We start from the raw sequence: 22,722 nt of genomic DNA on the forward strand, positions 1-22,722 counted from the left end.
CGTTCCTCCAACGAGTCCTTCGCGGGCTTCGATTATCGCGAAGATATTCGGAAATACCGATGCGTTGAATTGAAACTCGTTCAAATTCTTTTGACAACGGAAATAAATCGCAAAGGTCTAATCGGAAATTCGAATGAAATTCTCAGCAGTGATTTTCAACAAAATTCCTAAATTCGATCTCGCGCGTCGTCGCGTAGATACTATTTCAATTTTATAGCTTTGTTTGAAAAATACATTTTTCTCGCTGAAAGATCTAGCGCGAGGATTTGCATTCGCTTTCGCGGTTTCTAAATGAATAAACGAATAAATAAATGAACGAACGAACGAATAAATAAAACAGCTAAACGTATCGTTTCTTTTATCCGACACAGAAGCAGTTGCGAACAAATATTCTTCTATGTTATACGATTATTTTGTATCGTGTTGTTTTTCGCCTCTTTCTCAGCTTGATATTTACTACGAATTTTCCAAATGAAATCCAGAAAAATCGATGTAACCCACAAAACTATCGTTTCTAATCGTTCTTTCGAAAAGAATGTGTGTGAATTTTCTCTTAATCGTCTCGCTGAAATTTTCCTTCCCTTAACAACACCTTATCAGGGCACACACATTTTTAGAACGAAAATACGTTCGCACCGGAGTTTGTTCGAAGGATAATTCATTCTTTAATCACGATTAAAAATTACTGCGTCTTCGCAATTCCTTCTGACATTTCACGATGATACTTTCAGAAACTACTACTGGCACTACGCGCGCTCTCGAACGATAGCTAATCGCAATTTCTAGGCTACTCGAACGATACCGGTTCGAACTACAAAATAAGAGATACTGTCGGTAAATATAAGAAACTGTACAACAATTTATTTATACAAAAAATCAGGTATCCTCATATAAATACAAAATCGAAGGATAAGGAAATGGAATTAAATTATGATATGCTTGCTCGAAAAAATGAGACGTCTTACGATAAACTTGTAGCTGCTCGTAAAAATCACTGGATTCTTGACATTATTGTCTAGTCGAAATTTCCGTATCCTGACAATTCGTCAACTAATTACAGTCGATCCCGAAATATAGCGTACCCCCGTCGCGGTCTACGATCAATAATTCTAAATTCGTTTCGAAAATATGCGAAAATATGCGAAAATATGCGAAAATATGCGAAAATATGCGAAAATATGCGCTACGTATCACAATGTGCACTCTACATTTTAGCTAGAATCTAGAGTGTGCGAAACCTCGATTTCAAAATTAATTTGTCATGTTCCATGTATTCCTTGTCGCATTGTATACATGTTCGTAACACGCTAATGCTTACGATGCCGATTACGAACGTACAATATGCACCAAACGTATCACGGGTAAAACATTTACAGTCAGATTTTTAGTCGTGTCGCTAGCATGATACAACGATACCAAAATCTAAATACAAGAAGCTTTACGACAAGCATAACGCGATAATATGCTCGATAATTTACAAATGTTTACGTTTCTTTTTCGCACTTAAAATACCTGTGTGTATATAAGAAGTATATATTAAACGCATGCGCGCACTTTTAAGTACATTTCAAATATGGTCGCAATGAATCTTTAGATAATGGTATAAAATTACAAATTCTATTCTATTTACTTGTACACGACTCCATGATACGTCGTATACATATATAGTTTATACACATATATGTATATATATATATATATGTATATTGTATATAATCTATATTTACATGTATTAAATATATCCCTGGGATGTGTAGCCATGTAACCGAATACATTACACCGAGTATAAATAAGAATCTAGCTTCGTTTTGCACTTTGGAGGCGAGGTAAATGGCGAGAACCATGCGATTGAAAATCTTCCGAACACGGCTTGAATAGATTTCCATTTGCTATTACGGACCCATCTAGCTTCTTCTTTCTTGAGTTGTTCGATGCCCTATAACCGGAACGCGCGAACAACGAATAAATTACGCTTAAAAGGAATAAATAAATTTCATTTACCAACGTGCACGATTCATTTACGTACAGTTTCGTCGTTCCAAATGGCTTGCAGTTGCGTTCCCAACATTACAGCGGTAAAAATGGCAAAGAGAAGCGCCTCGAAAGCCAAAAAAAGCAACAGCACCACCGTCGCGGGTGGACTGAACGTAGAACATTCCTTCCACTCTTGTCTTACACACGTTGTAAACTGTTGTATACACAAGAATAAAGATTGCAACGACATTCCAGCTATGTAGAACTGAAATACATTTTATGAACAATTAATTTTAGTTCCGGTTTGTTTCGCGACTACACAGAGACACTCACCGTAAACAGTACAAAATACTTTTGATTATTTTCTCCCACACAATTATTCACCCACGGACAATGGTGGTCCATTTTCCTAATACATCTGTGAAACAGGTACGAAAGAACTGTCGTTCGAACGATACATAATATTAGGCGAATCTTATGTTTAAGGCAGGCAGATCTCGGATGGCCGTCGTTGTAACCGTCGCTCCATTTCAATTCGCTTGTATCCGCCGCATGTATGTGATCTTGATTTTCACGATTTTAACGCATACGATCAACAATACTTTACAAAATTGGACAGAGCCAAAACCAATTTCGAATTAATTGGGATTAGGTGCGGAGGAGGCGGGAAGCGCCGATCTAACACGGCCAAGCTCGATCACGCTCGCAATGTTCACATTTCGCATGGATTTTTGCCAAAATATGAAATATCCGAGAATTATTTTAATATTATGCATACTTTTCCGTAAGCATCGTCTGGATTAGATCTTGTTTTGGTCTTTCGTAAAATAAGTCGGATAATTTGTTCAACAATTCTCGAATATCTCACACGTTGCCTAAAAACTTGAGTCGGAATCGAAGATTCTTGCCGAGCGACGGTAATATCTACAGGGAAAACTTGTTCGGAACGATAGGTGGAGATCGTCCGACCTGCCTGCCCTAAACGTAACATTTATCCAATGAAATTGTACAGCAAAAATGTACCTTTGGCAAACGGAACAGTGATGCGCTCTATCCGGCTTAATAGAGCAGCACTTTGGACATTTAAAAATTAATTGTCCGCCTCTAAATCCCATTTGTTCTATCATCTCTTTCGTCGCGTTGCCTTTTGGAACAGCACCCTACGCATAAATATGATCGTTAATAGCCAGAATTACCGTGGTACAAATTATCGTGTACGACGTACGATAATATAATCCGTCTAATAAATGGGGCCCTACTATGTCGTCTTACTTACCGGATCTGTGAACATTGTCCTCAAATGAGAAGCAAAGGCTAAGAAAGTTAACGATTGAAATATCGCAGTGTTCAGACCAGAATATAAAGTATTTATTGTAGGAATAAGGATCACTGCCATCACAACAAATTCTGCGTAGATGATTAACAACCATGTTAAAACTGCGCATATAATTCCACATATGTCCTACAAAGAACGTACGTACCGTAAGCTGCCGTCGAAGCGAAAGGAAAAGAAAATACGTACTTTAATACACCATAATCTTCCGCCGTAACATTTATTATGAACATCTCTTTCTCTTTGAAAGGTAATATAATCATAATCCATGATTTAAAATTACCAACAATGTCCTTAAACATTAATTATATGAAAACACAAATAACGCTGATTAATATAATCATAATTTATTAATGCAATCATAGTCCATTGCCTGAAACGAATACATATGAACATTAAGATACAGCTAAATCATAGACCGTGACACTTTGCATCGAAAATGACAGATATTAGCGAAACAGAGTCGGTCGGAGAGTAAAGCTTAATTATAACCTCGTATAAACTACTTACGCTACACCGCTTTGCCTCGCGATAGCTGAATTACGCGTATTGTTATTCATTCAAATTTTCTTTATTCTATCGTCTCCGATAATACGAATAACATATATTATGAATATCGAGTAACAGAATTGATTTTTCTGTTGTCACCTGTCGCGTAATTGGCCTGGCTAGGTTCATCCATTAATAAACAATCACGCCGCTTCCACGGTGTTACCATTAAATATCCAACGAACGTTCTTTCATAAATAACGGTTCAGGTACAATGTACAACATATATCGCAAAGTAAGCCGACCACAAAACGGAACTTGAACTCGTTATCACGTGTAGTGTAGATTACGATGACGATGTGTACTAGTTCGGTTTCTAAACGTCATCGATACTCGCCATTGAACGGTACATGATACACAACATGTACATATGTACGTGTATTACGAACGTACTTGGCATTCGAACGGGAACGAGACGACGGGACCATGGACCTGACAGATGTTTTCGATGGATGAAAGTGCGTTAGTGTGCGTTAGCGCGCAGTATAAATTGCAGTATAGATGCGAGAACTCCTACAATTTTCAGGAATCAGTTACCGGCACGCATGCGTTCACAAGTAGGTCCATTTGTATATTCTACATGTGCATGTACATACGTACACGACACGATGAACAATGAGGTTTTTTCGGTTCTTCATATGTAACTGCTTCGATCGGAATCGATGTACATAATGCAACAGCTTGATTCGATTATGTACGACAACTTTTCAATCCCTGGTAAGAACATTCATTGTCAGTTTTGCAAAATCTTTTCAAATGTTTGAATCTTACCGCACTTTTTAACGTTCTCTCTCTCTCTCAGTTGAAACCATGAAACTATGAAATCACGGTACACACATACATTGAAATTTAAGAAAGGCTATTCAATTCGAGAACAAGATGATTGAAGATTCCGATACGTAGTTTCGGCTCTGATATACATCGTTCTGCGATGTTATCACGTGTTAATTACAATTACATATGTTATGTGTGTGCGTATATGTAGTCCAGTTTCTAAACGTCACCGTCCCCAATATCACCGGCAGTCGCCGATGCTCGCCATTGAACGTAATTACGAACGCACCTGGCCTGGTATTCGAACGGGGCAAATGTTTTCAATGAAGGCACACGATTGCGACTAGCAACCGCGCAGCGTTATCCAATTAAACCGATGGAAAGTTCAAAGTGAATAAGAATGGATTGTAAATAATACTAGATAGCACCGGTATCAATCGCCTGTCCGTCGCGTTCTTGCATGCGACTGCAAGTTTGACAGTACACGACGAAGGGTGGGGGCCGTGCTGCGCAGCCATATTGGCTACTTGTGACTTTTGGGAGGAAGCAAGCAAAAAATAACCCAACTTTTCTCGTTTCTAGACGAAAAAAATGTTGCCTTCAAGAATTTTTCATTGATTTTGCACGTTGCACTAATCAACGCGAACACGATTACTGTGACACGTGTCATCGTTTCTACAAGGTCGTTCTTTTTTACGAAAAATGGTATGTTAATGCTTTGATTAATGGATAGCCTATCTTAGGAACACGCAGAACACTCGTTCGTTGTGAAATTTCACGGTTTTGCTAGATTTCTTTACGATCTTTAATTTCGTTTCTCCTCGCAGAGTTTCTTTGGATTCGGTCAGTCGGCTGACATAGAGATTACTTTGGATGGTGCAGATACCAGGAAGTCTGCAGACATCAAATCCGAAGATGGAAAAAAAGAGCGCCACTTGTTATACTATGACGGGGAAACCGTATCTGGAAAGGTAAAAATGTTTGCTAAACAGCTTGTCACTGCTGCAAAGGTGCAAACGCTAACGGAGAATATCGTTTATAGTACGCAAGGGTTGATCGGATACTTTGAACGTATCGAAGCATTGTACACAATTTCAAGACATTCTTACCGCATTGTAATCCGATGTAGTTATCTTCTTTCAGTTTCAAAGAAGCTTTTCTTTCTATTCTTCGTACGATAATTCAATGTCCCATTGTATAAGCGTGCGCGCACATATATATATATATATATATATACGTGCGCTTTATGTAACATGTGGACAAATTGTAACACAACCGTTCGATGGATCAATATTGTTCGTTTATTTAGACTACTCGCTGAAAAGCTTGTTGCTCGTAAAGCAACGTTATCGAAACAGTTCTTATCTCGTTACGTACTAGTTCGCTCAACGAATATATGCTAACTGCTATATTATTAATTACAGATTAACATTAGTCTTAGGAAGGCTGGCAAGTTAGAACATCAGGGTGTAAAAGTAGAATTTTTCGGACAAATAGAATTATATTACGATAGAGGAAATCGTCACGAATTCACAAGCTTGGTTAAAGAACTGGCCAGGCCAGGCGAATTAACTCACAACACTGTGTACACTTTTGAATTTGCCAATGTAGAGAAACCATTCGAAAGCTACACAGGGGCTAACGTGCGGCTAAGATATTTCCTGAAAGTGACAATTGTCCGAAGACTTAGCGATATTGTTAAAGAACTCGAATTAGTTGTGCACACTCTTAGTTCCTATCCAGACATGAATAATCCCATTAAAATGGAAGTTGGAATCGAAGACTGTTTGCATATCGAATTTGAGTACAATAAAAGCAAGTAGGTTGATCGATTGTTCGTGCTGCTCTACTACTTTGTCGTAGTTTTTTCTATGCATTTTTATCATGCAAATTCTGTTTCAGGTATCACTTGAAGGATGTCATTGTTGGAAAAATCTATTTCCTTTTGGTTAGAATTAAAATCAAGCACATGGAAATCGCCATAATAAAACGGGAGACCACTGGTTCTGGTATTGTACACTTTCTCTCTTTTATCTAAAGAAAATTAATTACGTTAGCCGTTGTTATGATTTCAATACTTTTATCGACCTTCGTGCGCAATGGAGAAAGTATTTTGTTTTGTTTATATGTTCATTGACTGTAACTCAATGTACCAAAGTAATAATTAGAATACATATTTGAAGGTCCACATACGTTCACGGAGAATGAAACAATAGCCAAGTACGAAATAATGGATGGCGCACCTGTCCGTGGTGAATCCATTCCCATAAGAGTGTTTCTAGCAGGGTACGACTTGGCGCCGACAATGCGTGAAATTAATAAGAAATTTAGCGTTAGATACTACCTTAATTTAGTCCTCATGGACGAAGAAGATCGCAGATACTTCAAGCAGCAAGTAAGTTTGAAAATATAAAGTGTTGCGTTCGCGCGGAATTTTTAGAAAACAAGTAAGGTAGAAGCGCATGGTGTAAAATGGTGTATAATATTTTCGTTCGGTTCCAGGAAATAACACTGTGGAGAAAGGGCGAGAAAAGTAGAAAATCTCAGACAGCTTCGCCCCACATGCCGTCACACTTAGTCTCTGCAGAAACAGGATTCCCACAAGGAGCCGCTCAAAATGGTCCACCATCCGTGCCATCCACAGTACCACCAGGGCAACTACCATCCAGTAATCTAACAAGCGTGGAAGATACACCAGCTCCGATAGAGGGCATGACGCGCGAAGAAGGGGATGGTGAAGGTGAAAAGGAAGTTAACCCTGAAAGTAACTGAATGTTCGCGCATAAGGCAGTTAACGAAGACAATGGAAAATCTTACTAGTTCAGGGAAACAGTAACACCATAGAGGGGTGGATCATCACGGATGAAACTAGTAGCGTTGACTAGAATTTCTCTTGTATCGTAAAGAGAAATTGAATTTTAAGAACAGCGAGAAAATGGGAACACCTGCGAGCAAAGTTGTAAATATTTTGGATACCTATAAATAATGCAGGTGATAAATTGAATAAGTAGCCAATTATCGATCAAAATTTCAGATTATTGAGATCTATAGGAAATATGCTATGATGTCTGGTGGAACAGACCTAAAACGATTAAAAACGAAAGACAAAAAAAAAAAGGAAAAAATGTAATGTTACAGAAATGAAATAACGCAAACATGTAAAATGAGTATACATAAGCGGACGATTTAATGATTGAATTTTAATCAGTGGTACATTATTGAATGGCATCTAAATGTTACAGTGTTCTGAATATTTTATACAAACTTATTCTGTGTTATACAAACGATGCCTTCAGCCACTAGATTGATTCTTGAAATTCGAAGCCTCTCGCATGACTGCTTAATCGTCATGTGAGAGTTTTATAAATCTGAGATGAATATACATATACTCACAACGGCTGCCCTATTTTAATCCATTCTCCTAGTCTGCAATTACTATAAATAAAGGCATTTAATGGAGGAATGCTTTTACGTGCAACATATTGTACTATCGAAATAATTTGTGGAACAGCAAGAGTGTGATGTTTTGAAAAGAAAACTTCTACATTAAGATACATGGGGTATCATACAGTAATGTAATAACGATAAATTTTGTTTCAGAGTTTGATATAATTGTATATACAAATTATTGAAATATATACACCTATTACTTTTCTAATAGAATTTGTATGTAAACTTGAAGATTCTTGATATAAATCATTCTAAGAAATGTATGCCTTAGTATGCCTGCTCAATTTTAGCATGCCTTTATTAATATAAGAGTGGACTATGATAGATTAAAAATGGGATGGCTCCACATGTATTTATAGATATATACATACATATTACAATATGTGTGTGAATATATATATGCATATATATGATTTTTAATGATAAAAGTAGTAACAGGCTGGGTTATATATATACACACACACACACACACACATACACACAAAGTGTCAAGATCGATTGTAATAATACTGAAAACACGGTAATGAACTATAATAAGATATACTCTTCTATCAAGGTAGTAGTGATTATTACTATCATGATGGAAGTAATATCGATACGAAAAGGAATACCCAATGTTTTGTACAATTCTGTGTTAACACACACACACACACACATGGACTGGCTGTAAAAATCTTGTTAAAAAAAAGTGCATAATAGTCAGCCACGTGTATTTGAGAATTTTGTTTTGTGTAAATTAAAATTTTCATATTTCAAGCCTTTGTTATTTGTTGACAAGAAAGATATATGTGTACAAGAGAGAAAGCGAGAGAGAGAGAGAGAACGAACGAACGAGAGCGAGAGAGAGAGAAAGAGCGAAAACGAGAGAAAAGTAAAACTATTTGTGAATTATTTGACATGTCAAATATTGTATATACATATACATATTGTCATACGATATGAAACTAGTTGTATATTTTAATGCCCGCATAAGAATATTATATATCGTATACAGTGTGCCTTCGTGTGCACGTATATTGGAAAAGATTAGTTTGTTTATGCATACACCCTTCCTTTTCTTCTATACATATAATTGATACGATAATACTAAAATTCTATTCTCATTATTCGTAAGTTATTTTTCGTTCGAAATATATATTTATTGCAACTTTAACATATCCATATCATAATCAAAAATGTTATCAAAAAGTCGTGTAGACAACAATGGAATTTTATAATGATCATTAACGTTGATTAAAATCTCCCTGAACTTGATTTTATCTTTCCAAATTACTGTACAGAGTTACATAGATATTCATAATTTAATATAAAATTTATAATAAACATGTATTTCTACAAGCTACGTTCACAAAATGCAAGGATTTTTATGAATACACAATTGACGAAGTCATTTCATTTTCGAATAGAAATAAGACTCTTGTATATTTTAATATTGAATAATACAAATAACAAACTTTTTAATATCAAATTAAATTTACACACCGAACCGTGATGCTAAATATTTCTTAGAAAACTGCATCTGCATATGTATATATTTTCATTAATTCGTAATGTATTTTTCATCGCAATTAAGCACATCACAATTAATATAGTGACAATACCTAAGTGCACAGTTTACAATTAAATTATAAATAACAGTAAAATATATTCACACTTTTTCTCCATGCACACGTACATTGTGTATTTCGATATTTGTTGTTCTTTTTCTCGAAGAATTCGTTCACGCGTTAGATATGTAGATGCATATATGTATATGTATGCATACATATGCATACACGAACGAAGAACAGAATTCACGTGTATGCATTATGCAAAATCGATAGAACTCCAATACGTTCATGAATAAATATTTGATACTCACAAAAATCAAAATGCATACTTATTACGAGCACAACATTGAACTTTGTATGTACATAGGTACATACCTAGGAGTACATACTACACATGTACTACCTATACATACATACGTACACATATATGCGCTTGGAATGCGACTGTCAAAATCGGTTACAGAATGCAAATTACACTTTGCATGTACATAAAACGCATTGGTATCGAATGTGTACTAATGGAATTCGATTGAATAACTCTTCAATGTTGAATCGATTGATATTTATGAGCACGTACATGTAGATATCGGACTTGGTCATACCACTTCTGCCAGGTAATCTTGCAATGTAGATTACGTGGCAACTTCGTAAGCAGATTTAGACATTATAAACAGAGTTTGCAAAATTTAATGCAATAAACGATAAATTAGTTAATAGTTTTGGTAAATTTCAAATTTAACCAATTTTACAGACAATTGTAATCAAGCAAAGTTATACGGTAACAGAATTTCAACTCCGCTTCGATTAAAAAGAAACGAAACAAATCAATTCTGATTTGTATTTTTTTCTTTTTTTTTAATTCTAACGCACAATTCACGAATTTTGTAAAATTTTCGTGAATTAATACAATCAATACCGAATATTGATAAAAACAAAAAATGTAAATTCTAAAAGCATGTACCACCGAAGGAGGCAACTGCATAAATTAAATTGTACAATCTAAAGTCCGACTAGCATGCGCGTCTCTCTACGCGCAGATCTGGTGTCTGGATAAACAATTATCGTCTGGCAATCGTATTGTATAGTTCACTACCGGTCAAAGCTTCATTTCCTCCAGCAGGTTACTCAATGATGGAAGTACGGCCGGAATTATTGACCGAATTGAGTGAAAAGTTTTCCAAAAAATTGTTGGACACAGGAATCTCGGCTCCCGGTACGTATATTAAATTTTGTTCCTTAAAATTTATCTTCCTTCGCGTGTTGTTGCACGATCAACGAGTGACTCGAACAAAAGAGCAAGATCCGATCCTGGTGTCACGAGCCCAGGTCGATCCTTTTATTGTCACCTTATATACATATTTTCAATTAAAAAATAATTCTAACTTTGTATACTCCTCCACATTTTTCTCGTTTCATTTTAAATATTAAATCGTACAATATGTTGTTGGAAATAAATATATAATAGAACCGGTCCATTAAACTGAGATGAGATTTCAGATTTCTTTCATCCCGCCGACATTGCCAGAGTAGAGAAGAAATCCTGGTTGAAAAGATTTCTAGAACACAATGATTGTAATGTGGACGAAGCACTTAATATGTTATGGCAGACTTGCATCTGGAGAAAAACATTTGGAGCAAATGGTGAGCATTTAATTCCTGTGCGCTCTAACGTTCCAGCTCTTCGCTTGAGATTCTAGTTATTGCAACTATTTAATTTAACCATGTATCGATAGTAAAATATCGTTGTCGAATCGATGTTGTCTGATCGTAGAGCTCACAGAAGATGTGGTCAAACGAGAATACTTAGAGGATGGATTGTGTTTCATTCACGGCCATGACAGAGATGGCAAAACAATGTTTGTTATTAGATGTAAATTGTACACAAAAAAAGGTAAAGACTATGAGGAATTACAAAAGGTTGTAGTGTACTGGTTTGAAAGATTAGAAAGGTAACACAGAATTATTGAAACATTTAATGCGATTCGAGAAACATCGATGCCATTCGCGTACGCGTTTTATTATTTCAGACATACCAATGGCGATCAAATATCACTTTTCTTCGACATGGCAGACACTGGCATCTCGAATTTGGATATGAACTTTATCGAATACATGACTGGTCTTTGTAAAAATTATTATCCGAATTTTTTAAATTATATCATCATATTTGAAATGCCATGGATATTAGAAGCTGCTTTCAAAGTTATCAAATCGTGGTTACCACCTAAAGCAATTCCGAAAATTAAGTTTGTCCAAAAGAACAGTATTCAAGAATATGTAAATCAGAGTGACATACTTATCTCTTGGGGTGGTAGCAACGATTATACCTTTCAATTTGTACCAGAAGCACAAACGAACGCGGAGGCTACAATGAATGGTAGACTTGACAACAAAAAGGTATATAAACTAAGATTTTCTTATATAATGTATAATGAAACATTCTTAAAATATTCTTCAACATTTAGGTACATTTTGCAGAAGGTTCTCCATTATTGGAGCAATCTCCAATTAGTTTCGGAGAACAGGGGGACGAAGAGGAGTGTAAGTTAGAAATTTTATGTAGGTCTCTGTTTATGCTTTCATTCCATCCTAATGCATGGTATTTTGCAGTGTTGCTGTCTGTTGAACCAAAAACAATCGCATTCACGAAAACAGGAAATGAGACAGCTGGAACAATCACACTAAAAAATATAACAACTGACAAGCCTCTGTTTTATAAGGTATTAGATGTTTCTTCATTTTTTGCAGTGCAAACAATGTTACATTATTGTTGTTATTATCATTATTATTATTATTATTATTATTATTATTATTATTATTTGTAGGTGAAAACTACGTCTCCTGAAAAATTTAGGGTACGATCGAGTTCAGGAGTTATATTGGCACAAACTAAACGGGTTATTTCCGTTGTTTTGCAACCTGGATACAATTTACGAAATCTTTTGCACAATGATAGATTCTTAGTCATGTGCCTTCCATTGAAGGATGCGAACACATCCGCTCAAGAAATAGCTGCACTTTGGAAGGTAGAGTGACAACATTGATAAATTTTATAAAACATATAGCTGCAGAGAATTGTCAATTTGTTTCTTTGTAGAGTGAAATAAAGCCAGAGGAACATAAATTAAGATGCTGCGACGGAGACGCTGATAGTAATGATAAACTAAAACCTCATTCTATATTGTCCGGAATGTCCGAGAGCAGAACGATGGACGCACTTTTCCATAATGTAAGTGACAATGAAATGACTTGCAATAAACGACGAAGGAATCTCATTCGTAATTGAATTGACAATTGCAGGTAGCACAATTGAAAGAAAGTAACGCGAGACTTCGAAGCGACGTCACTTTCTTAAAATACTCACAATTATTTTCTATAATAGTGACTATTGTAATGGCTATGCTGGTTGTTTACGTTTTAAGGATCGACAGTAATAACGGGCCTATGGAGCAAGACGACTGTCATATTCCCCATATATAACTAGATACGTGTTTGAGTTATCTATACATGCAATAGACATATTTTTATTGTCCCGTATTTATGTTTACGAAGTGGTTGCATTCGATAGGCATTCGTTCTTTTCTTTATTCCTAGCTCATGTGGTTTTTTTGTCTCTTCGATATCGTCGTTGTAAAATGACGTAAAATCTTTTTAAATCCATCATTATTGGTACACAATAAGCAATAAGTTGCTATTATTTTTAATGAATCTTTATGTATAATATATTTATCAGGAAGGAAGATGTGTTATTATTACTATAAAAATATATGACTAAATAGAATTATTTTTATAACGTTTTACACATGTTTCTATATGCTATTCGTATTCGGCATAAATTATATACATACAGTGCTTTATATCGATTCGTCAGGAAGATTCAGAAATTTAATTTGCTTGTCGATCATTTGCGTTATATGCAAATTAAACTCTCCATTGTGAAAAACGTATTATGTAATACACGATATATTGTTTGTACGTTTTTTATATCTATGTAGTAATATACATATGTTTCTGTTACATCTATATACAAGGATAATAAACATTAGCATAGATCATACCAAATTTGTATTAAAACAACAAAGGAGACTTCTATTAAGTCCTCTTTATATTACATGCTAGGATTAATGTGTGTGTGTGTGTGTGTGAATAGTTAATTATATTTACACGTTTATACTTTCTTAGTAATGCCTTTATAAATTGTGTTACTACAATAAAATCTATATTTATTATATATTTACTATATTTACATTTAACGAGACATGTTTATTGTTCACTTGTGTGTTACCGACTAGTGATCGATCATTTAATTACTTTATATACTAAGAACATCATCAACCAATCATTCGATCGTTTATGTTTAAGAAGAGAATACAGTTATTGCACACTAATGTAGAAATGTATTACAATCCTCCAAGTACATAAAAAATGAAACCACGCAACACGTTTCGTAACAATCTTATACAATTATAGAACGGATGCATTTAACGCTAATCGAGCAAAAACTATTCGATCGATCGATGAAACCGATCGTGAATATAAATCGTTGGTTGTCAATAATTGATCAAATATATTCGTCTTAACGACAATTGATAAAATCGAGTATTTCAATTGCATCGAATGTTACCTAACTCCGGCTAGCTGAGTAGGTAAATACGTTTGCAACATTTTGGTAATAAAACCAAAAGAAAAGAAAAGAAAAAGAAAAAAGTAACGACCACTTTGGCCAACTTTGGCACTTTGGAAAGTGGGCAAGCAATTGTCAGCAAGTGTATCTCTCCCACTCCCCACCACACAAAATCCTTCATTTTTTCCCCTTTCCCAATCAGAAACTTTCCCGCTCTTTTTTCACGGCGTCCCTTTTCTATCTTGGCCAATCGCGATCTGCACGAACGTGTACGTAATAAATTTATCCGATCGCATTGCAAATCGTGTTCAACGTTACCACGGCTAGCAAATCGAACTGTGGCACGCGCGAGTACAGTTCCAGAGGTTCGCATGGTTGTAAACATAAAGAAAGGGCGTGCAAGATGAGAGGAAAGAGGTTGGCTCGGTCTGGTAAGGTCACGGAAGATTCAACGATTCAACAGCCGGAAGTACCTAAAACAACGGTCGTCCGGTGTAAACATGACGAGCGACGCGTGCCCATTGCGCAGCTGCCAACGCGCAGCATTTGAACGTTCGCAGTTCGATCGGCCATATTGCCCTCCGGGTCTTACACAACGCCCTCACACGAACGATCGTGAGTTTACGAGGTAAGACGAATATTTGGAGGTTTCGGTGGTGTGCTGGCCTGGCGCAACGTAGAAATACGTTTCCCTGTGAAGAAAGACGATTTTCAGTAGCAATCGAAGGAACCTGCAGCCACTGGTCGCGAGCGAAACGCGGTACATCGGTGAGTTATCCGAAGCACGTAGCAGAACGGACAGTATTCCCTTCCGTCGCGTCCTCCATATTGATGACAGCGCCGACGGTGATAATTTTCTGAAATTTTTGTCGTTAATGCCCCCTGTGTCCTGAAATCGAAAGCACCCGCGTTGTCTTAAAAGCTTTCCGACAGAATGCGCAACTTCGGGGACTCCGGTGTCCCACGAGAGGCTCGTTAGCGGTTTCGAGAAGCCTGCTGGACCGCTGCGTATTTCCACGCGCTCATTCGTCCATCGCCGCCGCGATCCTGCATTTTGCTTATGGCGTCATCCTCGTTCGCATTACCCGCTTCGCGTGTTACATGGCGTTCCGCAGCGGCATGCGTCGCTTCTGTCAATCCTGTCTTGTACTCGGAACGCTAATCACGCCTCTGCGCTATGCTGGAATTTCGGTGATCGTCAGGCCCGGGCCGGGCCCGGCCCGGCCCAGCCGTCAGTCGGGCTCGCCAATTTTCCCGCTCACAATCAGTCTTCCATGAATGCGCCCGTCCATTCTTTCGTACCTTCAATTTCTTCGGCCCAGATATTGATTTTCCCCGTATTTTCCACACAGTCACGATGCCCCGCGTGCATTACCGCCTTTATTCCCGGTAGTAATCCAGTCGGGCTCGTGTTAACTGTACGCACGCACGTGTTTCGTACGTTCCTCGATTCTAATACCGATTACACTTGCGCATTCCATCGACACCCTTGTCCGTACTTAGCTGTCGTATGTCATATCATACTTCGAATTCGTACTTATGTTCTAGTTTTCTTATGATTTTCCGGTGTACTTACTACTTACACGAACCGCAGCGTTCGTTCGATGATGTTCATTCATGTATTTGGCCGCGAAATATGAGATGTCGGTACTTAAATTGTTCACCACTTGATCACTCGATCGAGCGATTGTATGGTTTTTTCTTGTTACCTTTAAAGTTCATAGAGTTCTTCATCAGTTATTATTTACCTTCTCTAACTTTTGGAGCTCTGTCATTTTTTCCTGAAACTCTAGACGATCTGTATCTATACGACAGTGTTGTCTAATGAGATGAAACGATCCCAAGTTCAAACTTGGGCATTAGATGGCTCGTGTTAAATTCATTGCCATTATTACACGAGGTGCATGGAATTGAGCTGGTGCGAATGGGCGATCGTTTCCTCTTTGGTAGACGTCGTCGTGTGAAAATTCTCCGAAAGTTAAAAAAGACAAGAATGGTAATCGACGAGAAACCGTGTAAACTTTGAGATAACCAAAAGAAACATATACCTACAAATCGTACGCTTCGTATTACACGATCCAATAATACCGATACTTGTCCTACTCGGCTGCATGCTAAGCTCGGAGCATATGTTTTTCCTTTTTTCTTTCTTTCTTTTTGTTTTAAGTTGTACGTAGCTTATTTTTTTGTATCTGAACTCCGAAACCATGTTTGCAAGAAAATAAATTAAACTTAATGTCATTTTTTTACATTATAGTAGTAAACTTGAAACGACTTGGAATAAATTAATTTCTACCATTGGAAAGAATGAGAAGTTTCGTATAGAAAATATGTAAACTTTAAGAAAGGAAAGACTCTAGCTCCAGAGTTTAGATTATTTGTCAAAAGAAAATATATATCTTGTTTCCATACATTTATGAATTTGTACATTCCCCATTCTTACAACGTTTGTACGTGTTTGCATGCTACGACGAGTTCCAATTGTATTTGATTTTTCTAAATAGTCGTATGTTTTGTCATAATTCGATTTCTCTGTATAGAGTGTCGCATTATTTCAGACGAGACACCGTGTAAATTTTCACAATGATGCAGACTAAACGATACATTATAGTATATACACAATTTATATCTTGGAACGGCCTATTCGTACTGTAAACTGAATGCTGTAATTGATGTTGTTTCAGACTAATGACAGGCAATCTAATTGCATAATTTAATGATTCTACCATGACGAGTAACGTAGCAACAATTAAATTAGAAGAGGGGCAAGAATCTGTAACAGAGATACAAACGTACTTGGAGACATTTAATAAAGAAATAGAAGGAGGTCAAGGGGAGCAATTGCAGCATGTACAATGTTAGTATTATCGTATTCGATTCATGATCGTACGTGTATATCCATACGAGAACACAATCGCTATTAACATATCGCGCTGTAGTGCAACAAGTGGAGGGATTGTCGGGTGGCGAGGAAGGTGGAACTTACTTCGTTGACCAATCTGGCCAATATTACTACCAAGCGAATAGCGACGAGACACCTGTGATGACACAAGTGCAGATTCAAGAAGTAGAGGAAGCTGACGTACAAACCGAAGGTGATGGTTCTCAGGAAGAGCAATATCAGGAAATTGAGGAACTCGAGAATGTCGATGGAGACGAAGATGTACGTGAAAATAATTTATCTCGTGTGCCTATCGCTTTAGTATCTTAATACAATAACAAAATTTAATTAATCGACAGGGACAAGTGGCTACCAATGAAAACAATCAAGTTGTCATCAACTCCGGTGATGCGTATCAAACGGTCACAATTGTTCCATCTGACACCAACCCCGGAGAAGTCAGTTACGTCTTGATAGTCCAACAACCAGACTCCGAAGATAAAGAAAGCCGACCCGTGGAAAGAGAGGGAACAGAGGGCGAAGAAGGAGAGGGTGAACAAGATCTTACTGTTTACGATTTCGAAGACAACGAAGACAATGAAGCACCTGTTGAGTCAGAGGCAGAGGATGATAAAACCAAAATTATCAAGTTCCTACCGAAGAAATCCCAAACAGTTACTCAAGCTCACATGTGTAACTATTGTAACTACACAAGCCCAAAGCGGTACGCACAGCTTTCGTTATCGTAGCTTCGTTGGTCTTTCATTCCGATAGGTAAGAAAACAAGTTTTATTTTTTATCCAGGTACCTGTTATCAAGACACATGAAGTCGCACTCGGAAGAGAGACCGCACAAATGTAGCGTTTGCGAAAGAGGATTTAAGACGTTAGCTTCGCTTCAGAACCACGTTAATACACATACCGGGACCAAACCTCACCATTGTAAATTCTGCGACAGTGCATTCACAACTTCGGGTGGGTATAATATCCGTGCCGCTTTAGAATTCGATGTAACGATTATTTCCTTTTCTATGAAGAAGAGGAGTCAATTTGTTACGGCAAAATACCGGAACATAAAAAAGCATGGTGATCATCGTTAGTTTTTATTTGTAGGTGAACTTGTTAGACATGTTCGGTATAGGCACACGCATGAAAAACCACATAAATGTCACGAATGCGATTACGCATCCGTTGAACTGTCCAAATTGAAACGTCACATTAGATGTCACACAGGGGAGCGACCATATCAGGTACATTAAAGCCGCTACTTTGTCTAATACTTATCCTATTTAGATGCAATCATTACACACAATTGCGGTTGTCATCCATTCTGTACCTGTATTTTAGTGTCCGCATTGTACATATGCTAGCCCTGATACATTTAAGCTCAAACGACACTTACGAATACACACTGGAGAAAAGCCATACGAGTGTGATTTTTGTCAAGCAAGGTTTACTCAATCTAACAGTCTAAAAGCTCACAAACTTATACACAACGGTATGTAAAAATTTTATCTTTCCGTCTACAATTTGTTGGTACTTCGATATCTCTTCGAGGATTTCCTTTATTGTTTGCTATAACGTTGTCAATTGCAGTCGGCGATAAACCAGTATTTCAATGCGAACTGTGTCCGACAACGTGCGGCCGTAAAACAGATCTCAGGATTCATGTACAAAAATTGCATACCTCAGACAAACCTTTGAAATGTAAGCGCTGCGGAAAAACATTCCCAGACAGGTATGTGTGCAAGACACGTTGTATGCAAAACCAAAACGACATCATATTGTTTTGTCTAGTAAATATGAGGCACTTCATATTTTTTGATTTTGTAGATATAGCTATAAACTGCACAGTAAAACTCATGAAGGAGAAAAATGCTACAAATGTGATTTGTGCCCATATGCATCAATATCTGCGCGACATCTCGAAAGTCACATGTTGATACATACGGATCAGAAACCTTATCAGTGTGATCATTGTTTTCAATCATTTAGACAAAAGCAACTACTCAAGCGGCATTGCAACCTTTACCATAATCCTACTTACGTTCCTCCGCCACCGCAAGAAAAAACTCACCAATGCCCTGAGTGTGAACGACCGTTCAGGTATGTACACCGCTCGCTATTTTGACATTCAGAAAAAGAAAAGAAAAACAAATGATATAGTATACCACGCGGATATTTTCGAACTACACATCCTACAAACTACTTCTAATTCAGGCATAAAGGGAATCTTATTCGCCACATGGCTGTTCACGACCCAGAATCGTCTCTGCAAGAAAAGCAGCAGGCGTTGAAGATGGGCAGACAGAAAAAGATTCAGATCATTGACGGGCAAAGGGTCGAGGTGATGACAGGTGAGATTCAAAATTTAGCAAATCTTGCTTTGATTCACTTATATGTGTACGATTGGTAATTCGATAGCGCGATACCGTTACTCGAATCATCTTCAACCGAGTAAATTATTGACACATATACGATGAACAAATCATTGGAACTTGCGATCACAGGGACACTTACGATATGATCTGTACCCTCAGGTCATTGACTAATATCCATGTGTTGTGTTGAATGGTAACAGGTGATTTAGCTTCTAAACTTAAAGGTTACGAAGAGGAAGAGGAGGACGAGGAAGATATGATGGCGGTCGAGGGAAGCGATGGTCAGCAGTACGTAGTGTTGGAAGTGATTCAGCTGGCGGACAACCAGGGAACCGATCAGGTGAATATCTATGAGACTGTCTGTGTTCTTCTTGCGACAACGAGGAGCCTTTAGAAATCTGTACACAAACGTGGCGAACAATGACGTGTGTGTTGTGTTTGCAGATGGCTGTCGTGGCAAGCGAGGACGGCGACCTTGTAATGCAGGATCCTCTGAGTCAAGAAAGCGGAATCGTGACCGGCACAGGGGAAGAAGGAGATGACGTGGAAGAGGACGAGGCCGAAATGGACGAGTTGAAACTGGATACGGGAACGTCTACGAAAGCATCGTCGCAAAACACGCAGAGCGATCCAAAACTGCAGAAGGAGATGGAAACCTGTTTTGGATTTGACGAGGTACGCGATAATCGTACAGTTTTCTTTTTATTTGTTTCTTTCTCTTTCGATGAAACGAAGTCGATTAAAAGTTTATTCGGATCAAATGTTGGTGTGCTTAGGAAGAGGAAGACGAAGAAGAGGAAGGAAATAGCAATATCAATATATTGCAGACAATTTCGTAATGAGAAGAACACAGACGAGAGGACCTATCTACAGAATAGTCAAATGTTTTTTCGTCTCTTTCACAGTGTCAGTGCACAAACTGCGAGTGCGGTGTACTATTATTTCAAAGACTCTGTGCATAGCTCCAATGAAGCTACTTTTCAGGGCTAGAGTGGTCCACATACATGGTACAAGAACTCTTTCTGCCACTAGTGCATTAGGTGTATCTAATAATTTATGAACGAACAGTAGTCTCGTGGTTTAGTGAAAATATCAATCGAATGTGCAATTATAATAATGTAAAATATTTTACTTTATTATCGGTGAGAATTATATATTATTATATACGATATATATTGTATATAATATATAATGTATATTATATATAATATGTACCATATATAATATCCCTCTTTTTCTGGGAAACGTCGACTCGAGTCGGCTAAGCACATTACTATTGATATGAAGAAACAAAACAGATATATTAAGAGAATAGGTTGACATAATATTTTTAAACCGAGCTATTTAAAAACTTTAATATAAAAGCACGGCGCATAGTGAAATGTTTTGAAACCGGCTGAGCAGCAGTCGGGATTGTTGGAGCGTGGTTTAAGCGAGACCGAAGTTACAAGATAAAGTGAGGCTGCGGTGTAAATAAATGCTTTCCGATTACACCTCATTTTATAGAGACAAATACAGTGTTCTGTGAATGACTAGAATAATGGAAGGCGCTGAATTTTACGTTTACAACGTAAACGAAATTTATATATACATAGGCATGTATATAATGAATCGGTAATGACGAAAACGAACACGATTAGGGGATTTTCCGTTTAACCTGAAAGCCGTTACGTTCGTCACTGTATGTATATAGGTATTTCGTAATAATAATAAACTGTCATTTTACAAGTAAGTACCTACAAATCGCTATTAATGATTCTAGTTACACGGGGTTCAACTTTTTCGTTAATAAGAGTACGAATGCCAGATAATAACCCAACATTTGAGTGTAACGTTACAATTAGCAGTGTGTTTGTAATGTTTTATTTTCCTTCTCTTTAAAGAAATTATTGTCTTGCTCTCAAGAAAAACACGAGCTAGTTGAAACGTTGTTTTTTAACCGGGTTTAATTGTGAATATGAAATGAAGAAAAACGTACGTTGATCAAACACAAATTTGTGCAGGGAGACGTTCTGCAAACCAGTTTGCTTTATTATTATTATCATCATTATTATTATTATTATTATTATTATTATTATTATTATTGTCATTGTAATATGCGATTGTGTGATATCCAAACGCGACGGTTTTCTCATCGGTACAGATAATATAAGTTCCAATTGTAATCAATTTATTATTGTAAACGTAATTTAACACGCAGTTTTTTCGTACACTATTGCACGTAAGTTATGCTATGTACCTCGACAGAAACAAATATTGTAAGGAGAACAAAAAAAAAGATGGTAAACAAAGAACATGTAAAATTTTTTTACGCTCGTGCTGTAAAATTGTAATTGAGTGACTGATAATCATTACGTGCTCTACGAAACGAAGCACTTTCATACATTATCCCAAAGAAAAACGGTGTAGCATTTTCTCTGTAATAAACGTTATGTCATCGACGATGATTTTTCATGATTCCTCTACTCTAACTCTTATTCGATTTCTGATTATTAACATACAATTGTCGCTTAGATTTTTTTATTTGATCTACGAACGGAAGTTTCGGAGAATTATATTCAAAAATATCTTGATATTTAAAAAATATTGATAACAATAGACTGCAGTACTTACAAAGGATAAGAATTCTTTTGTCACAGTTGACAATGATCCATAAATCGTTGATTACTATCGTTAATTATAATTTGTTATCGATACGTGTTTTCTATTCTATCCACGATCTATGGCTGTACGATTGTTAATTAAAATACGATTTTCAATTTCTGTGAAATGCGAGATCTCGTCTGTGATAAATACATGAATTTCGGCGAAATTAGGATACAAGAAACTAAAGCAAGGGTATGTAATTGTTCCAGCAGAATCTATTGCGTCAATATCGTATACAAGCACAAACGACAATATTGCGAAACGTTAATTAATGGCTCCTCGAAGTTTGGTTAATCATTATATTAACTAATTATATTTTGCGCTGTCGTCGTTTGGTTTTCGTACACGATATCGATTCAGCAGATTATCCTGAACAATTCTGTTCCCTTGGTTTAGTTTTCTATGCTCTAATTTTGCCATAATTAATGTAATTTTCATTGTGCGTATGTGGACGATCGTGACGCTTCTTTTGAAGAAGAACAGAAGCTCTGCGTAATGTCTGTACAGCGCCAATCGGTGCAGTGACAAAACGTTTGAACCACCAGCTAAATTATCAATAGT

General features: G+C 37.0%; 4 protein-coding genes and 1 pseudogene across 10 annotated transcripts; 3 read left to right on the top strand and 2 right to left on the bottom strand.

Moving 5' to 3' along the window:
- Nucleotides 1-839: 839 nt before the first annotated feature.
- Nucleotides 840-4,594, bottom strand: LOC117221473 (palmitoyltransferase ZDHHC3). Of its 2 annotated transcripts, XM_033472488.2 has the most exons (7): nucleotides 3,818-4,594; nucleotides 3,497-3,680; nucleotides 3,251-3,436; nucleotides 2,998-3,134; nucleotides 2,308-2,392; nucleotides 2,027-2,239; nucleotides 840-1,936 (listed from the first exon to the last, which is right to left on the bottom strand). In XM_033472488.2, the coding sequence occupies exons 2-7, from the start codon at nucleotides 3,575-3,577 to the stop codon at nucleotides 1,775-1,777; spliced, it is 864 nt and encodes a 287-aa protein (XP_033328379.1). In that variant the 5' UTR covers nucleotides 3,578-3,680; nucleotides 3,818-4,594; the 3' UTR covers nucleotides 840-1,774. The 2 variants fall into 2 exon arrangements, with proteins under 2 accessions (XP_033328379.1, XP_076379765.1); XM_076523650.1 differs by lacking the exon at nucleotides 3,818-4,594 and having other exon boundaries at nucleotides 3,251-3,381; nucleotides 3,456-3,680.
- Nucleotides 4,595-4,908: 314 nt separating this feature from the next.
- Nucleotides 4,909-9,106, top strand: Vps26 (vacuolar protein sorting 26). The gene is made up of 6 exons (XM_033472487.2): nucleotides 4,909-5,335; nucleotides 5,458-5,601; nucleotides 6,055-6,449; nucleotides 6,533-6,639; nucleotides 6,814-7,025; nucleotides 7,133-9,106. Exons 1-6 carry the CDS (start codon nucleotides 5,333-5,335, stop codon nucleotides 7,400-7,402), a joined length of 1,131 nt encoding a protein of 376 aa, XP_033328378.1. The 5' UTR covers nucleotides 4,909-5,332; the 3' UTR covers nucleotides 7,403-9,106.
- A 1,565-nt stretch (nucleotides 9,107-10,671) lies between these two features.
- Nucleotides 10,672-13,863, top strand: LOC117221444 (motile sperm domain-containing protein 2). The gene is made up of 9 exons (XM_033472424.2): nucleotides 10,672-10,843; nucleotides 11,128-11,271; nucleotides 11,402-11,579; nucleotides 11,658-12,027; nucleotides 12,096-12,171; nucleotides 12,241-12,350; nucleotides 12,456-12,656; nucleotides 12,728-12,859; nucleotides 12,931-13,863. Exons 1-9 carry the CDS (start codon nucleotides 10,759-10,761, stop codon nucleotides 13,108-13,110), a joined length of 1,476 nt encoding a protein of 491 aa, XP_033328315.1. The 5' UTR covers nucleotides 10,672-10,758; the 3' UTR covers nucleotides 13,111-13,863.
- Nucleotides 13,760-15,169, bottom strand: LOC143259858 (uncharacterized; annotated as a pseudogene).
- On the top strand, nucleotides 14,882-21,956 carry LOC117221440 (uncharacterized). 6 transcript variants are annotated; one of them, XM_033472412.2, is made up of 13 exons: nucleotides 14,882-15,022; nucleotides 16,939-17,111; nucleotides 17,194-17,417; nucleotides 17,495-17,859; nucleotides 17,940-18,109; nucleotides 18,248-18,384; nucleotides 18,482-18,632; nucleotides 18,731-18,872; nucleotides 18,968-19,240; nucleotides 19,355-19,491; nucleotides 19,740-19,855; nucleotides 19,960-20,190; nucleotides 20,292-21,956. In XM_033472412.2, exons 2-13 carry the CDS (start codon nucleotides 16,982-16,984, stop codon nucleotides 20,352-20,354), a joined length of 2,139 nt encoding a protein of 712 aa, XP_033328303.1. In that variant the 5' UTR covers nucleotides 14,882-15,022; nucleotides 16,939-16,981; the 3' UTR covers nucleotides 20,355-21,956. The 6 variants fall into 6 exon arrangements, with proteins under 6 accessions (XP_033328303.1, XP_033328309.1, XP_033328306.1 ...); XM_033472418.2 differs by having other exon boundaries at nucleotides 19,130-19,240; XM_033472415.2 differs by lacking the exon at nucleotides 14,882-15,022 and adding an exon at nucleotides 15,093-15,445.
- The last annotated feature ends 766 nt before the right edge of the window (nucleotides 21,957-22,722 follow it).

This window comes from Megalopta genalis, chromosome 1, assembly GCF_051020955.1.
Source record: "Megalopta genalis isolate 19385.01 chromosome 1, iyMegGena1_principal, whole genome shotgun sequence".
NCBI lineage: Eukaryota > Metazoa > Arthropoda > Insecta > Hymenoptera > Halictidae > Megalopta > Megalopta genalis.

Coding starts and splice junctions, on each gene's coding strand:
- LOC117221473 (XM_076523650.1), bottom strand. CDS start 3,609: ATGTTTAAGGACATTGTTGGTAATTTTAAATCATGGATTATGATTATA. Junction 3,382..3,455: donor CGCTTCGACGGCAGCTTACG/GTACGTACGTTC, acceptor TCATCTACGCAG/AATTTGTTGTGATGGCAGTG. Junction 2,393..2,997: donor CACTGTTCCGTTTGCCAAAG/GTACATTTTTGC, acceptor CCTGTTTCACAG/ATGTATTAGGAAAATGGACC.
- Vps26 (XM_033472487.2), top strand. Junction 5,602..6,054: donor GGGAAACCGTATCTGGAAAG/GTAAAAATGTTT, acceptor TATTAATTACAG/ATTAACATTAGTCTTAGGAA. Junction 7,026..7,132: donor GCAGATACTTCAAGCAGCAA/GTAAGTTTGAAA, acceptor GTTCGGTTCCAG/GAAATAACACTGTGGAGAAA.
- LOC117221444 (XM_033472424.2), top strand. CDS start 10,759: ATGATGGAAGTACGGCCGGAATTATTGACCGAATTGAGTGAAAAGTTT. Junction 11,272..11,401: donor AAAAACATTTGGAGCAAATG/GTGAGCATTTAA, acceptor GTCTGATCGTAG/AGCTCACAGAAGATGTGGTC. Junction 12,351..12,455: donor ACAAGCCTCTGTTTTATAAG/GTATTAGATGTT, acceptor TATTATTTGTAG/GTGAAAACTACGTCTCCTGA.
- LOC117221440 (XM_033472412.2), top strand. CDS start 16,982: ATGACGAGTAACGTAGCAACAATTAAATTAGAAGAGGGGCAAGAATCT. Junction 17,112..17,193: donor GCAATTGCAGCATGTACAAT/GTTAGTATTATC, acceptor ATCGCGCTGTAG/TGCAACAAGTGGAGGGATTG. Junction 19,492..19,739: donor AAGGGTCGAGGTGATGACAG/GTGAGATTCAAA, acceptor CTAAACTTAAAG/GTTACGAAGAGGAAGAGGAG.